This window comes from Bolinopsis microptera, chromosome 7, assembly GCF_026151205.1.
Source record: "Bolinopsis microptera isolate Bmic1 chromosome 7, MBARI_Bmic_1.0, whole genome shotgun sequence".
In the NCBI taxonomy this organism is placed as follows: Eukaryota; Metazoa; Ctenophora; class Tentaculata; order Lobata; family Bolinopsidae; genus Bolinopsis; species Bolinopsis microptera.
Window position 1 is genome coordinate 16,653,922 of NC_087078.1, and position 16,203 is coordinate 16,670,124.

The 16,203-nt window shown below is 40.7% G+C and overlaps 1 protein-coding gene across 1 annotated transcript; it reads right to left on the reverse strand.

The window, feature by feature from the left end:
* Positions 1–797: 797 nt before the first annotated feature.
* On the reverse strand, positions 798–16,203 carry LOC134818032 (deleted in malignant brain tumors 1 protein-like). Its single transcript, XM_063827443.1, has 11 exons — positions 16,124–16,203; positions 15,923–15,996; positions 14,681–14,899; positions 11,441–11,509; positions 11,233–11,310; positions 10,358–10,426; positions 10,099–10,161; positions 8,109–8,417; positions 5,400–5,711; positions 2,455–2,689; positions 798–936 (listed from the first exon to the last, which is right to left on the reverse strand). The coding sequence occupies exons 1-11, from the start codon at positions 16,153–16,155 to the stop codon at positions 798–800; spliced, it is 1,599 nt and encodes a 532-aa protein (XP_063683513.1). The 5' UTR covers positions 16,156–16,203.

Here is a 16,203-nt window from a genome sequence, read left to right on the forward strand (position 1 = left end):
TGTACACGTTATGTACTACACGATAATTCCAACTACTGCATCAGCTGTATTCAGTATTGAGTATCATACTGGGTATTAGGGGTCGTTCACTTATTACGTAATCACTTTCTGGACAATTTTACCTAATAACTGATAACGGGGGGGGGGGGGGGGGGGGGGGGGGGGGTTAAAATTGGGGGTTAAAATTGTCCAGAAAGTGATTAGCACCTCTAAAAAGTTTTCTCTCAATCAACTAATTAACTAACCGATGCTATACGAGTGTGACGCTGTGTCCTGCTCTGATGAGAACAGGACACTGTCCGTTTCTCGTCTCCAAACAATTTCCCAGTTATCAGTGTAGTCAGGATGATTACACGTTTTAGAGGATACCGTGGTGTTAAGTACCACCTCTCCATTACAGAATATTATGATCTTGTAGCCACGTTTTTCTACTATCCAGTGCTTAGCTGATTTTGCTGCGAGACTTGTCTGGAACTGGAAGGGAGTGTAAGAGCCCTGACAGCTTTGCAGTGCATATGCTACAGGGGAGGAGAACAAGATATCAATACCTCCTGTATACCTCCTTGCTATATCAGAGTACCATATCGTTGTTTTGTCGCCACTACCCGCAGCACTGTAGGTTCTAAAATGCAGCAACGACGTCTCCAGATCAATAGAGATATACCTACTACGTACAACAGGATTCCACATATCTGCTGAGTTGTTAGTTATTTCAAAATAAACTGACACGGACCACACAATTTTGTATAACGATATCTGATATTCCTGATTTCAAACTTAGGTGAATCAACAAGATTTCATTCATTCAATTTGCTCCTGATTTGACACAGTATAAATCCATCACCTTTTCTGTTGTTGCATTTTAACCACACACTATGATTATTACTGCAGCTTATAGCACTCAATAACATAGATCCGTTATGTTGTAACAACGTTCTGGAATATATTAGTATATTGTTGGGTGCATACAATGATTTATGTAATTATTCAGCATTAAGTGTTTGAATCTTAGTTGTAGTGAACGCTGAACTTAGTCGTACTGAACGTACGTTCCAATCATTTTGTAGTGAACGTTTGTGAACGTTAGTGAACGTTAGTCAATATTTTGTGATGCTGTCAACGTTAGGGTGCGCTATGAACTCTCCCTGAAGTTGAGATATTTTACGTTAGGGTGCGCTATGAACTCTCTTTGAGGTTGAGATATTTAACGTTAGGGTGCGCTATGAACTCTCCCTGAAGTTGAGATATTCAACGTTAGGGTGCGCTATGAACTCTCTTTGAGGTTGAGAAATTTAACGTTAGGGTGCGCTATGAACTCTCCCTGAGGTTGAGATATTTAACGTTAGGGTGCGCTATGAACTCTCCTTGAAGTTGAGATATTTTACGTTAGGGTGCGCTATGAACTCTCCTTGAGGTTGAGATATTTAACGTTAGGGTGCGCTATGATTATGAACTCTCCCTGAGGTTGAAATATTTAACGTTAGGGTGCGCTATGAACTCTCCTTGAAGTTGAGATATTTAACATTAGGGTGCACTATGAACTCTCCCTGAACTCTCCCTGAGGTTGAAATTTTATAAGAGGTCGTACAGCATGTGTTTTTAATATGTTTTCAACATACCCAAAGTCAAATTTATGGTTGATTTCGGGGAGAACCCCTCGCCCGGTTACACTGTTACAGGTCACTCCATTTCTTCAAACTAAGTCGCTTGCAATAAATAAAGTTACGACGGAGTTGTTTGAAACTAAATATTATACAATTAATGGCGTAATTACATTGTGACAGATGCAACCCTCCCTTGCGGGTTATTTAAATAAAAATTTAATACTTTCCAGAGAGCCGAAACCCATAAATTTTCCGACCAGTGCAAGTGGGCGGTAAGATAGTGCCAAAGATATTTAACAAGGGTGATTTAACGAAAAATTTGAATTCATTTGAAACGTAAGTGGTCCGTACCGCTCTTTGTAGAACGATTTTAATTACGGCAATTGTTTCATTTTAAGAAAGAGTTACAGGAGTACAGAGGAAAATTGTGCATTTAACGATTATAATTTGAATCATTTCAATCGTGCTCACTGCTCAATGGGAATTTCAATCAATAATTTTATCTGGCTAGCAAATTAAAAGATAAAACACCTGGCAGCACACGAATATAAAAGTAAGAGACAATGCCCATAAATCAGTTGCCAGAAAATATCGTTTTTCATCAAGTTGTGCACCAACTAATCTTTCCTCATCAATGCAAGTGGCAATGGAAACGCTAGTACTTTGCCGGATAATTGGGCTATGTCCGGTATTTTAATTTCATTATAGCAATTAACGTTCCTTATGTTCCGAACGTTAAAATCTTTTAGCGAACGCGTTCACAAACTATTTTTAGTGAACGTTCCGTACGTTCACTACAACTAAGGTTTGAATTAATTTTCAACGAAAAAAATGTTAACAAAAATCTCACTCAGATATGAGAGTCAAGTTGTTTGGTCTGCTGTCCCACATTCCCTGTTCGTTTCCAAAGTAGCGACAAAAGGTATTTGCTGTGTACCAGTTAAAGTTACCAGGACAAACAGACGCGTTCATCTTTTCTCCACTTTGCTCATCCACTAAATTTACGACGAGCAAACCTTCATTTCTTGTACGAATAACTGTACCGTTTACCTCTTGGACCAGGGCAGCTCCATAAAGCTGCCAATCTGAGGTATTGAGCAGTATCTTAATATTTTACAATCAAAGAACAAAATTTTTTGTGAGTTAGTGATTATCACCTTAATAATCCCAGAATGAGTGTATGTGTGTGTGTGTGTGTGTGTGTGTATTTTGTCTGTCCGCGTGTAATTTCCGAGCGGCTTAATCAAGAAAACGGTAAGAGTTACGGGGCCGGTTTTTTCGGTATAGTGCCGACAAAACTATGAGGAAGTCAAATGGTAAATCTTTTTAAATCGGCGGTGGTAAGTGTTTTAATTGATGGTTTTGTACCACAAATGTTACATAAAATGGCTTGAGCAGAACGGCAAGAGTTACGGGGCTTGCTCTCTCTTTCTCATTACTGTATAATATGTAGCTGCATTTAAGTAGCGTTATAATTGGGTTAGCCCGGGAAATTAATATCATTTCCTTTTGTTTGGGAAAGAGAGGCATTGGCAGCGGTCCACTCTACCCAATTATGGGTTTTGGTCAAATAATCTCAAACAATAATCTCAGAATGTGTGTTTTCTGTCTGTGTGTTTTCTGTGTGTTTTCTGTGTGTGTGTAATTTCCGAGCGGCTTAATCAAGAAAACGGTAAGAGTTACGGGGCTGATTTTTTCGGTAAAGTGTCGACAAAACTATGAGGAAGTCAAATGATAAAGGGTTTTTAAATCGGCGGGTGGTAAGTGGTTTAATTGATGGTTTTGTACCACAAATGTTACATAAAATGGCTTGAGCAGCTTAATCAAGTTACGGGGCTCGCTCGCTCTCTCCCATTACTGCATAATATGTAGCTGCATTTAAGTAGCGTTATAATTGGGTTAGCCCAGGAAGATTCGCTGTAATGTTATACCATATACTTATTAGGGGAGGGGGGACTGTTTGGGTCTGTTTGGACTGCAGATCGAGAGAGAGTTCATACGACAATGTTATGCGTGTTTTCAAATATAATAGCCGTGTGTGGTGCGGAGTTAACAAGGGTTAATTTCTATAAAGATTTAAATAAAAATGGAAAGCGGTTCAAGACGGGAGTGATGAGGTGTAATAGTCGGTGTTCAGACCTTATGATCATGGAATGTGTTGCCTCATGGCTAATAATGACTTAATTATCCACAAGAAATAACTGATTATGAGATTATTGTTTAAGAAACTATTGGGTCACCTAATGCGGGTTTTGACTCAGCGGGTAATTACTCCTACCCTTTTTAACTGCAGCAGTGAAATCCCGGCCGAAGGCCGGGTTACACTAGTATAATATACTAGTGTAATCCGGCCTTCGGCCGGGATTTTACTGCCGCAGTTAAAAAGGGTAGGAGTATTTACCCACGCGTATCTAATAGTATCTTAAACAAAAGTATCTTAAACAATAATCAATAGAAATTAACCCTTATTAACTCCGCACCACACCCGCATATTTGAAAACATGCATTACATTGTCGTATGAAAGTATGAACTCTCTCTTCAGTTCAAACAGACCGCTATAAGCGCTCCCTCCCCTAATAAGTTTAAAGTATCCATGACAGCACGTAATTATGATATATGTACCAACGCTACATAATATTATGCAGTAATGGGAGAGAGCAAGCGAGCCCCGTAACTTGATTAAGCTGCTCAAGCCATTTTATGTAACATTTGTGGTACAAAACCATCAATTAAACCACTTACCACCGACCGACTTAAAAACCCTTTATCATTTGACTTCCTCATAGTTTTGTCGACACTTTACCGAAAAAATCAGCCTCGTAACTCTTACCGTTTTCTTGATTAAGCCGCTCGGAAATTACACACACACAGAAAACACACAGAAAACACACAGACAGAAAACACACATTCTGAGATTATTGTTTGAGATTATTTGACCAAAACCCATAATTGGGTAGAGTGGACCGCTGCCAATGCCTCTCTTTCCCAAACAAAAGGAAATGATATTAATTTGATTGTCCGTCTGCAAATGCAAAATGATACCGAAAATGAAATCGGTCGCTCGCTTTTACCATTCATTCACGGCTTACGAATTGTAATAAATTTCGATTAATTACATCAATCAAAATTCACATGCTGTAAAAATCTCTTTGGGTTGCGTTCGGGTCGATAATTAGTATTAAGGGGATAAGGGTGGTAGTTAGTGAATTAGCTGAAGTTAATTGAATTTGAATCTTTATTGCCGAGTACAGCTGCCTTCGGGTAGTTTTTCTTAATCTATTACAATTGTAAATGAATAGGAAAAGCGAGCGACCGATTTCATTCTCGATATCATTTTGCATTTGCAGACGGTCAATCAAATTAATATCTTTTCCTTTTGTTTGGGAATGAGAGACACTGGCAGCGGTCCACTCTACTCATGATTATGGGTTTTGGTCAAATATCATTTCTTTTTGATTATAATGTCAGGGTAGTTTACAAAGTCGAAATATAAACTGATATCTTCATTTCGAATATTTTTCATTGAAAACATTTGCTTGTGTTTAGGTAAGCATATCGGTCGATCACTGACTGAACATGACACATTATACTCATTCAAGTTGGTGAGAAGGTGAGAAAAGTTACCTAAACATGTGAGAAAGACATCCTCGTTATGGCCGTTAAAATGGGTTTAGCAAGGGTATGGACGTACGTTATACCTTTCAAGTTTCATTGGATTAGAATGGTTTTGAGTGTAGTCACAAATTAATTGTATGCTATTTAAAAATTGGATATTGAATGAATAGTAAAGTAACCTGTACATGTGAGAAACACATCCTCGCTATGGTCGCAGTTGTGAGATTCGCTCATGTAAGAACAAGAAGACCAACTTTGTTCACTGCAACTGACATCATCTAGCTTTATCACTAAGTCTTCCTGGACATTAAAATAATTTCCACTGTCCCAGCTCTGAGAACTTTCGTATCCCATCTCTTTGCAGATCGCATTAGCAGCGTTGTCATCAAAGCCATCATCGCACACTGTTCCTCCCATGAACAGTAACAGTCCTTGTTCTCCCACCCTTACCTCGCTACCATCTTCGTCGACCAGTTTGAATGCAAATCCAGCTTAAAATGTTTCATTTGTTTAGTTTGTTTTCTACAAAATAAAAACTCAAATTTACCTTAATATATGGCAACAATTCCAAATTCTGATACAACAAAAACTGTGTGATACGTTATGCTATAGTTGACAACCCTCCATCATAACCCCAAAGATTATTGTCACATTGAAGCATTGAGTATACAATATGTGTTCATTAAGGGTTAGGTACAACTTTCAGCTTTCATTGGTAGGAATTCGATCATTTTAAGGAGGTTTGTCACACGAAAGTGAAACTGTTTTAAAAAGTATAGTTAGCTCTGTCAAGACAAGAGCATAAGATATCCAATCCTCAGATAGGATGTTATTTCGGCTTTTTCTTACTTACAATCATATACATATATTTGACCAAAGCCCATAATCATGGGTAGAGTGGACCGCTGCCAGTGTCTCTCTTTCCCAAACAAAAGGAAATGATATTAATTTGATTGACCGTCTGCAAATGCAAAATGATATCGAGAATGAAATCGGTCGCTCGCTTTTCCCATTCATTCACGGCTTAGGAATTGTAATAAGATTCGATTAATTACATTAATCACATGCTGTAAAAATCTCTTTGGGTTGCGTTCGGGTCGATACTTAGTATTAGGGGGATACGGGTGGTAGTTAGTGAATTAGCTGAAGTTAATTGAATTTGAATCTTTATTGCCGAGTACAGCTGCCTTCGGGTAGTTTTTCTTAATCTATTACAATTGTAAATGAATAGGAAAAGCGAGCGACCGATTTCATTCTCGATATCATTTTGCATTTGCAGACGGTCAATCAAATTAATATCTTTTCCTTTTGTTTGGGAATGAGAGACACTGGCAGCGGTCCACTCTACTCATGATTCAACTTCAGCTAATCCACTAACTACCACCCGTATCCCCCTAATACTAAGTATCGACCCGAACGCAACCCAAAGAGATTTTTACAGCATGTGATTAATGTAATTAATCGAATCTTATTACAATTCTTAAGCCGTGAATGAATGGGAAAAGCGAGCGACCGATTTCATTCTCGATATCATTTTGCATTTGCAGACGGTCAATCAAATTAATATCTTTTCCTTTTGTTTGGGAATGAGAGACACTGGCAGCGGTCCACTCTACTCATGATTATGGGTTTTGGTCAAATGTCATTTCTTTTTGATTATAATGTCAGGGTAGTTTACAAAGTCGAAATATAAACTGATATCTTCATTTCGAATATTTTTCATTGAAAACATTTGCTTGTGTTTAGGTAAGCATATCGGTCGATCACTGACTGAACATGACACATTATACTCATTCAAGTTGGCATTAAATTCATATGAACTATCGTGGCAAAGCAGAATTTGTTCGAAATCACGAATGATCAAAATGTTCACCTTTCGCACATGCAAACTTTGAGCGGACGTTGAATACGCATCTAATATTGAATCACCGTAAATTTTTGCATATTCGTAATTTATGTATAGTTTGATAAGCATGCAAAGTTTTAAAGTATTTCAAGAAGAACTGTAATCACAACGGCACTCCAAAGTTAACAGAAAATGGTGAAAACCGCAATTTTCGGTGATTTTAGCAATTTTATATAAATTTGGGCGTGTCCCGGGTCCCCACGTGCACAACTTTTCGATTTTCAACTTTAAAACTAGTCTAATGCACAATTTATGCCTATAGGAAGCAGAGCTGAGCTCCACAACCCAAGGCAATTGGCCCAACACCAGAGAATACTAAATCGCAAAATTGGCGTTTTTATAAACATTTTCTTCAAAAAAGCACTTACTTCAATGGCAAATATCTTTAGGAAGGAACAAGGTAGGAAAACTTTTCGGTAAATTTTCAGAATGCTTGAAAAATTATCCAACATGGAAATGTCCTCAGATTTTGAATAAAATTACTATACTCCTTATTGGTGTAAAATCGACTTGAAAAGTTGTTACTAGTTTGTCAAAAAATAAAATTTTAAAAATGGTTAACTTGATGACGTCATCAAGTGTTAATGATGACGTTTAATTATTTTAAAATATAATTTAAGTCTAAACATTTATCCTCAAGACCTGTGGTCCAATATGGCTTTTTCTTTAAAGCTTTTGAATCTACGGGCACTTAAATACAGGCTATAATTGACTGGCAAAGCGTCCAAAAAGTTACCTTTCGTATGAATCAATTTCAGCTCGCAAATGGATTTAAAAATTGGAAATTTTTAGCATGGTGAGAAAAGTTACCTAAACATGTGAAAAAGACATCCTCGTTATGGCCGTTAAAATGGGTTTAGCAAGGGTATGGACGTACGTTGTACCTTTCAAGTTTCATTGGATTAGAATGGTTTTGAGTGTAGTCACAAATTAATTGTAGGCTATTTAAAAATTAGATATATTGAATGAATAGTAAAGTTACCTGTACATGTGAGAAACACATCCTCGCTATGGTCGCAGTTGTGAGATTCGCTGTAAGAACAAGAAGACCAACTTTGTTCACTGCAACTGACATCATCTAGTTTTATCACTAAGTCTTCCTGAACATTAAAATAATTTCCACTGTCCCAGCTCTGAGAACTTTCGTATCCCATCTCTTTGCAGATCGCATTAGCAGCGTTGTCATCAAAGCCATCATCGCACACTGTTCCTTCCATGAACAGTAACAGTCCATGTTCTCCCACCCTTACCTCGCTACCATCTTCGTCGACCAGTTTGAATGCAAATCCAGCTTAAAATGTTTCATTTCTTTAGTTTGTTTTCTACAAAGTAAAAACTCAAATTGTTACTATGCTTTAAAAAGTATAGTCAGCTCTGTCAAGACAAGAGCATAAAATATCCAAAAAAAAACATTTTATCTAGATAAAATGTTTTTTCGGCTTTTTCTTACTTACAATCATATACATATATTTGACCAAAGCCCATAATCACTCTCCTCCCTCCCTCCCTCCCTCCCTCCCTCCCTCCCTCCCTCCCTCCCTCCCTCCCTCCCTCCCTCCCTCCCTCCCTCCCTCCCTCCCTCCCTCCCTCCCTCCCTCCCTCCCTCCCTCCCTCCTCCCTCCCTCCCTCCCTCCCTCCCTCCCTCCCTCCCTCCCTCCCTCCCTCCCTCCCTCCCTCCCTCCCTCCCTCCCTCCCTCCCTCCCTCCCTCCCTCCCTCCCTCCCTCCCTCCCTCCCTCCCTCCCTCCCTCCCTCCCTCCCTCCCTCCCTCCCTCCCTCCCTCCCTCCCTCCCTCCCTCCCTCCCTCCCTCCCTCCCTCCCTCCCTCCCTCCTCCCTCCCTCCCTCCCTCCCTCCCTCCCTCCCTCCCTCCCTCTCCTCCCTCCTCCCTCCCTCCCTCCCTCCCTCCCTCTCCTCCTCCCTCCCTCCCTCCTCCTCTCCTCCTCCCTCCCTCCCTCCCTCCCTCCCTCCCTCCCTCCCTCCCTCCCTCCCTCCCTCCCTCCCTCCCTCCCTCCCTCCCTCCCTCCCTCCCTCCCTCCCTCCCTCCCTCCCTCCCTCCCTCCCTCCCTCCCTCCCTCCCTCCCTCCCTCCCTCCCTCCCTCCCTCCCTCCCTCCCTCCCTCCCTCCCTCCCTCCCTCCCTCCTCTCTCTCTCTCTCTCTCTCTCTCTCTCTCTCTCCTCTCTCTCTCCTCTCTCTCTCTCTCTCTCTCTCTCTCTCTCTCTCTCTCTCTCTCTCTCTCTCTCTCTCTCTCTCTCTCTCTCTCACGGCGACCGACTTCGGTATCATTTTGCATTTGTCAATCAAATTAATATCATTTTCTTTTGTTTGGCAATATTTCGTAAAACAGGGGTTCCAGAAAACCAACTTCCCGATACTCTTGAGACTTGAAACTTTTTTTGCAGTTTTGTTTTTGTTTTAAATACCCTGTTTTTGTTTTAAAGAGTAAAGGGGGTAAAATAGTGAAGGGGATAAATAGTATAGTGACTATAAGAGGCACGGTCATGCTTGCCAGCACTGTGATATATGTATCACAGCATGAATCTATCGTAAAACAGGGGTTCCAGAAAATCCATTTCCCGATATTCTTGAAACTTGAAACTTTGTTTCAGATCTCTAACTCAATTTTAACATGGTTTTTAAGGCAACTGAATATGGCGATTTTGGGTTTTTTTACCGAATTTCGTAAAAGTATAACAGTGCTGGCGCGTATTTTATACAAATTTCTTAAAAATCTTTACATAAATATTTCTTATTCTTGTCATCTTTGACATTGAATGAGAATGTTTTGAACTAAAAATAAACTTTCTGAACGATTTCCGATGAGTCTTAATGCCTGAAAAATAGTAAGGGGGTAAATAGTAAAGGGGGTAAATAGTAAAGGGGGTATGATAGTGAAGGGGGTAAATAGTATAGTGAATATAAGAGGCACGGTCATGCTTGCCAGCACTGTGATAATTTAAATTTCAACAATCTTACCTCTTTCACAGCCAGTACAGCTCTTGTAACAGTTATCTCTCATGAACAAATAATATTCGCTATCTGTAGGTAATAGAGATGTTAGGCTTATGCAACTAAAGAACTAAGTGGAGTAACGAACAGCCCCGCTAACCCGGCTGCTCGGAGGAGGAGGGTGGGGGGAGGGAACCCATTGATTCCAATTATGAATACAATCGTGAGACTTTAACTGTAGTCAACACTCAACATAGCAATATATTTAGCAATGTATTTCCTTTACCTTTATCACAGTATCCACTAAAAACCCAACTGTCACAGTTTGCAGCAAATTCAGGGTTATCTCTACAATCTGTGGATATTTTAAAGCGATTATCAACCTTAATAAAACCAAGAAATCCGTGTGTGTGTGTGTGTGTGTGTATGTTTGAAATTTCCGAACGGTTATACAAAAAAGACGGTAAAAGTTACGGGACTGGTTTTTTCGGTATAGTGTCGACAAAACTCTGACGAAGCCCATAAGCAAATTGTTTAAAAAATCGGCCGGTGGTAAGTGGTTTAATTGATGATTTTGTTCCAGAAATGTGACATAAATGGATGGGAGAGAGAACGAGGAGGATAACATGTACCGTAATTAGTTTAGCCCCACGTAATATCAGAGCTCTCTCTTGCGGCCGCTTTGTTTCAACTGTAGGGAGATTTCATACTTTCATAAGACAGCGTTATGCGTGTTTTCAAATATAATATGCGGGTGTGGTGCGGAGTTAACAAGGGTTAATTTCTATAACGATTTAAATAAAAATAGAAAGCGGTTCAAGACGGGAGTGATAAGGTGTAATACTCGGTGTTCAGACCTTATGATCATGGAGTGTGGTGCCTCATGGCTAATAATGACTTAATTATCCACAAGAAATAACTGATTATGAGATTATTGTTTAAGAAACTATTGGGTCACCTAATGCGGGTTTTGACTCAGCGGGTAATTACTCCTACCCTTTTTAACTGCGGCAGTGAAATCCCGGCCGTAGGCCGGGTTACACTAGTTAATCATAATTGCAAGCTGCACTAGTATTCAGCTTCAGTAAACAGCTTTGGTTTTAGTGAGTTATATGTCATATTACAATATGTATAATATAATCTAAATTTCAACAATCTTACCTCTTTTAGTTTTACTGCTTTCACAGCCAGTACAGCTCTTGTAACAGTTATCTCTCATGAACAAATAATATTCGCTATCTGTGGGTAAAACAGATGTAAGGCTTATGGGGGAGGGAACCCATTGATTCCAATTATGAATACAATCGTGAGACTTTAACTGTAGTCAACACTCAACATAGCAATATATTTAGCAATATATTTCCTTTACCTTTATCACAGTATCCACCAGAAACCCAACCTTCACAGTTTGCAGCAAATTCAGGGTTATCTCTACAATCTGTGGATATTTTAAAGCGTTGATTTATTATGCTATCATTAATCCTGATTGTAAGCCTTAATATTCACATCTTTACGATACTCAGTTTTAGTGAGTTATCTCAGATTGGCCAGTGAAATGCGGTGTTAATGATGATTTAGGGAACATAGCATTTGCAGTGTCCCGTTCACAACTGTTATCATGGTGTCCCGTCTAAAATAGATCTACTAAACTAACATTGTCCGGTGTCCCTCTTAATATTGAGTATACAGTTGTATTGTGGGTACCGCGACAATTGACCCCCGACAATTGACCCCCCGCGGCCGGCGGCCCCGACAATTGACCCCCTATGTAATTACACTGGGGTCAATTGTCGCGAAATCTAGGACTTGTCGCCCACCCGGTGCTTCTCTTAAAATGCCCTTTTTGTTTAGGTTAACCCATTAGGGACGATAGGGTCGTTTACGACCCACCTTTTCTAGAGGCTATAGAGGACAAACCATAATACTAAACGCAACGAATCTTTCGCACATATGCTCAAAATTTATTGGGCTACATTATTGACTTTCCAGTCGAGACCCAATTAATTACTAACAACTAAATAATTAGGCTAATTAGTCGTCATAATTGGAAAATATTTCACTTTACTTCTTGCCTTGATTGGGACATTAAAATTTTATGTAGGCTTATTTTGTTGAGGACAAAATAGTTGCGGGCAACGATTTCCTTGAGACATATGAAAAGCCCGTGATAATCAGATGTTCACAAACAGAGCTAGACGCTGTTTACTAACTGCGGTCGCATACGACCCACTCGTCCGGGTCGCAAACGACCCATCACGGTTTTTCGGCTTTAACTTCTGAAACAAAGACGTTAGGATAAAATAAAAACTGTAGCATAAGTTAAAAACATATGGTCAATACTGTGTAACTCTAACCTTTTAAAAATAAAGAATTTGGGTCATTAACGACCCACTCGGCTCACTTGCTTATTACTACATATGTCCATGTAACTTCTTGAATTCAGCCTAAAGCATGACATCATAAGTTCAAAATCGCCTCTCAGCAAGTGATAATCATCATAAACTGCGAAAAATCGGTTAAATGGGTCATTAGCGACCCACTAGGACCACAAAATTGATTAATTAAATATAATGTTGTCAAACTTTTACAAATATTAGTATAAAAACATGTTATATCTTGGTCATTACTCCTGTACGTTGATTTAACTTTTAAAATCGATCAACTGGGTCAATAACGACCCACTCGGAAGTTGAACCACCTCATCAATTATTATCAGTATCATGCTGTTCCACCATCAAGAAAGACACTCGTAGGTCTTAATTCCACGCAAACCACGGGTGGCTGACTACTAGCCCTTCTGAGATCCAGGGCCAACTGAAGGGCCGTCATCACTCATCAAAGAGCTGCGAGAATAACACTACTGCATATGCCTGGAGTTGCGTCCTGACTATAATACTATGGTGCGTGGAAAGGACCGTGGCCGTGCCGCAAAAGAAAAGGAATCGGCCCTCGTTCCTAACTTGCTAGGTAATAGCCATGCTGTTGTTGTTGCTTATTAGATTCTGTTACCTTTTTCGTCAATTTCGAATCTTGGTAAACGACCTGCTACAACCCACCGCTTGAGACCCAGGGTCCCACGGTGATCAGATCATGTCACTCAAGAAAAATCCCCTGAACGAAGTATACGAGATATCATGTAACCTTGGGTAAATACTGAAAGACGAGTGGTCAAATTGCATAATATTCTAATCCAACATGCCAATATGTTTTTTTCATTCCTAGAAAGTACGAGAATAACTAAACAACTGCTGCATTCAGATGGCTACATCTACAGCTCTGTGAAGAAGGACAAGGAAAAAGCCCCCCCCCCCCCCCCCCCCCATTTGGCTGGCGGTGCTGCAACCTGCAATCTCTCAGACAACTACCTCGTTTTGGGTAACAAACCCCGCAACAACGAGGCAGCTTTCAAAACGAAAACAAGTATTACGTAATCGGCCGAGAGGGAGGGGAGTTTCCAAATGATTAAGCTTGTGTAATTTTGACATAATAGCTATGTGGTGGGGGGGGGGGGCGTAAAAATTGTCCAATAAGTGATTACGTAATATATGAACGGCCCCTAAGAAGTAAAGAAAGGGAGCTGCGAAGAGAGTAGATGCAGCCATCTGAAATCTGAATCCAGCAGTTGTATAGTTCTTCTTGGACGTTCTAGGAATCGGGAAAAGATAGGCATGTTGTTTGCTGTCTCACGACATTACGGTCGTGTACAAACAGCTGATAAACTCACCTACCTATCAATCCAATTCTGCCCATTATTCGTCAGTCATTGGGTGACGTGATCTGCAGATTACCGTGAGACTCCAGATCTCAGAAGGGCTAGTAGTCAGCCACCCGTGGTTTGCGTGGAATTAAGACCTACGAGTGTCTTTCTTGATGGTAGAACAACATGATACTGATAATTAATGTCGTGGTTCAACTTCCGAGTGGGTCGTTATTGACCCAGTTGATCGATTTTAAAATTTAAATCAACGTACAGGAGTAATGACCAAGATATAACATGTTTTTATACTAATATTTGTAAAAGTTTGACAACATTATATTTAATTAATCAATTTTGTGGTCTTAGTGGGTCGCTAATGACCCATTTAACCGATTTTTCGCAGTTTATGATGATTATCACTTGCTGAGAGGCGATTTTGAACTTATGATGTCATGCTTTAGGCTGAATTCGAGAAGTTACATGGACATATGTAGTAATAAGCAAGTGAGCCGAGTGGGTCGTTAATGACCCAAATTCTTTATTTTTAAAAAGTTAGAGTCACACAGTATTGACCATATGTTTTTAACTTATGCTTTTTATTTTATTTTATCCTAACGTCTTTGTTTCAGAAGTTAAAGCCGAAAAACGAGTGGGTCGTATGCGACCATAGCTGTATCTTTTAAAGTAAACGAGATACAGATTAGCTTTTTTGGATATCTCATTTTTGCTGTAAAGTGACCTAGTGTGTTAAACGGCATCAAAATCGGCAAACTTTAAAACTCGTCGTCCCTAATGGGTTAAGGTCCGTAAGATCAACTTGCAACCCTTTCTCCGGACGAATTAAAGGATATCAAGATTTGAAGCTTATAAACTAATTATACTAATTATACTAAATATACACAACTAACTCACCTGGTGTGGGTGCTGAGTTGCTCTCACAGTTTCCACCGGGGCACGACGTGTACTGGTCTCCCGCGCAACACAAACTGTCTCTCTGAATCACACTGCCGTCACATTGGGCACCCTGAGGCTCGTAGAACTTCTCCATGTTGGATTTACAACAGTACTGTCCGTTGTTGTAGACGTTGGGATAATCAGTAGGACAATGATTTACAACAACTTCCTCTTCCTCTGAAATATAAGCCTTATTATTATAATAATATAAATATTGTATAATAAAAAAATTAGGAAATCAAAATGTTCTATTATATACTACTGGACAATTGACCCCCGTCAATTGACCCCCTATGTAATTACACTGAGGTCAATTGTCGCGAAATCAAGAGTTTAGTACGACAATTGACGCCCCGACAATTGACCCCCATGTAATTACACTGGGGTCAATTGATCGGGTTAGGGTCAGGGTCAGGGTCAGGGTCAGGGTCAGGGTCAGGGTCAGGGTCAGGGTCAGGGTCAGGGTCAGGGTCAGGGTCAGGGTCAGGGTCAGGGTCAGGGTCAGGGTCAGGGTCAGGGTCAGGGTCAGGGTCAGGGTCAGGGTCAGGGTCAGGGTCAGGGTCAGGGTCAGGGTCAGGGTCAGGGTCAGGGTCAGGGTCAGGGTCAGGGTCAGGGTCAGGGTCAGGGTCAGGGTCAGGGTCAGGGTCAGGGTCAGGGTCAGGGTCAGGGTCAGGGTCAGGGTCAGGGTCAGGGTCAGGGTCAGGGTCAGGGTCAGGGTCAGGGTCAGGGTCAGGGTCAGGGTCAGGGTCAGGGTCAGGGTCAGGGTCAGGGTCAGGGTCAGGGTCAGGGTCAGGGTCAGGGTCAGGGTCAGGGTCAGGGTCAGGGTCAGGGTCAGGGTCAGGGTCAGGGTCAGGGTCAGGGTCAGGGTCAGGGTCAGGGTCAGGGTCAGGGTCAGGGTCAGGGTCAGGGTCAGGGTCAGGGTCAGGGTCAGGGTCAGGGTCAGGGTCAGGGTCAGGGTCAGGGTCAGGGTCAGGGTCAGGGTCAGGGTCAGGGTCAGGGTCAGGGTCAGGGTTAGGGTCAGGGTCAGGGTCAGGGTCAGGGTCACAATTGTCGCCCACCCGTATTGTGTTATACAGGCTGAACTATGCTATTGTTTGTCCTACTCAAAGATTGATTGGATCTATCTAAAATTACTTTTTGGCTATAGAATTAATCAAATTTAAGGTTATATTTTATAGTGAAAGTTCTAATGTCACTCACCCGGGTACATTGCCACGGTTTCCTTTTCTGCCGTTTCTTCGGTTCTCACCCCATGAGTAAGCATCAGTGTTAAACTGAAAATAAATGAATATGAATTAATTGATCGATTAAATTAGTATTGATCGTGATTGAAGACTGAGGACAATATTTAAAAATTTAGATAATGGTCGTATTTATTCAGTTATATGAATAATTTCTTACCCCATCAAATATGAGATCACGGTGCACTTCATTTCGTCGTTGAATAAAAGCTCGTCTTGTTTCGTATCAACAGCAATCGT

Bases quoted from the DNA above. Each gene is read 5' to 3' on its own strand.
- LOC134818032 (XM_063827443.1), bottom strand. From the start codon at position 16,155: ATGAAGTGCACCGTGATCTCATATTTGATGGG. The intron at 10,162-10,357 runs GTAAAGGAAATA...TATTACCTACAG, and splicing joins TAGTGGATACTGTGATAAAG to ATAGCGAATATTATTTGTTC. The intron at 937-2,454 runs GTGAGATTTTTG...AATATATTCCAG, and splicing joins AACTTGACTCTCATATCTGA to AACGTTGTTACAACATAACG.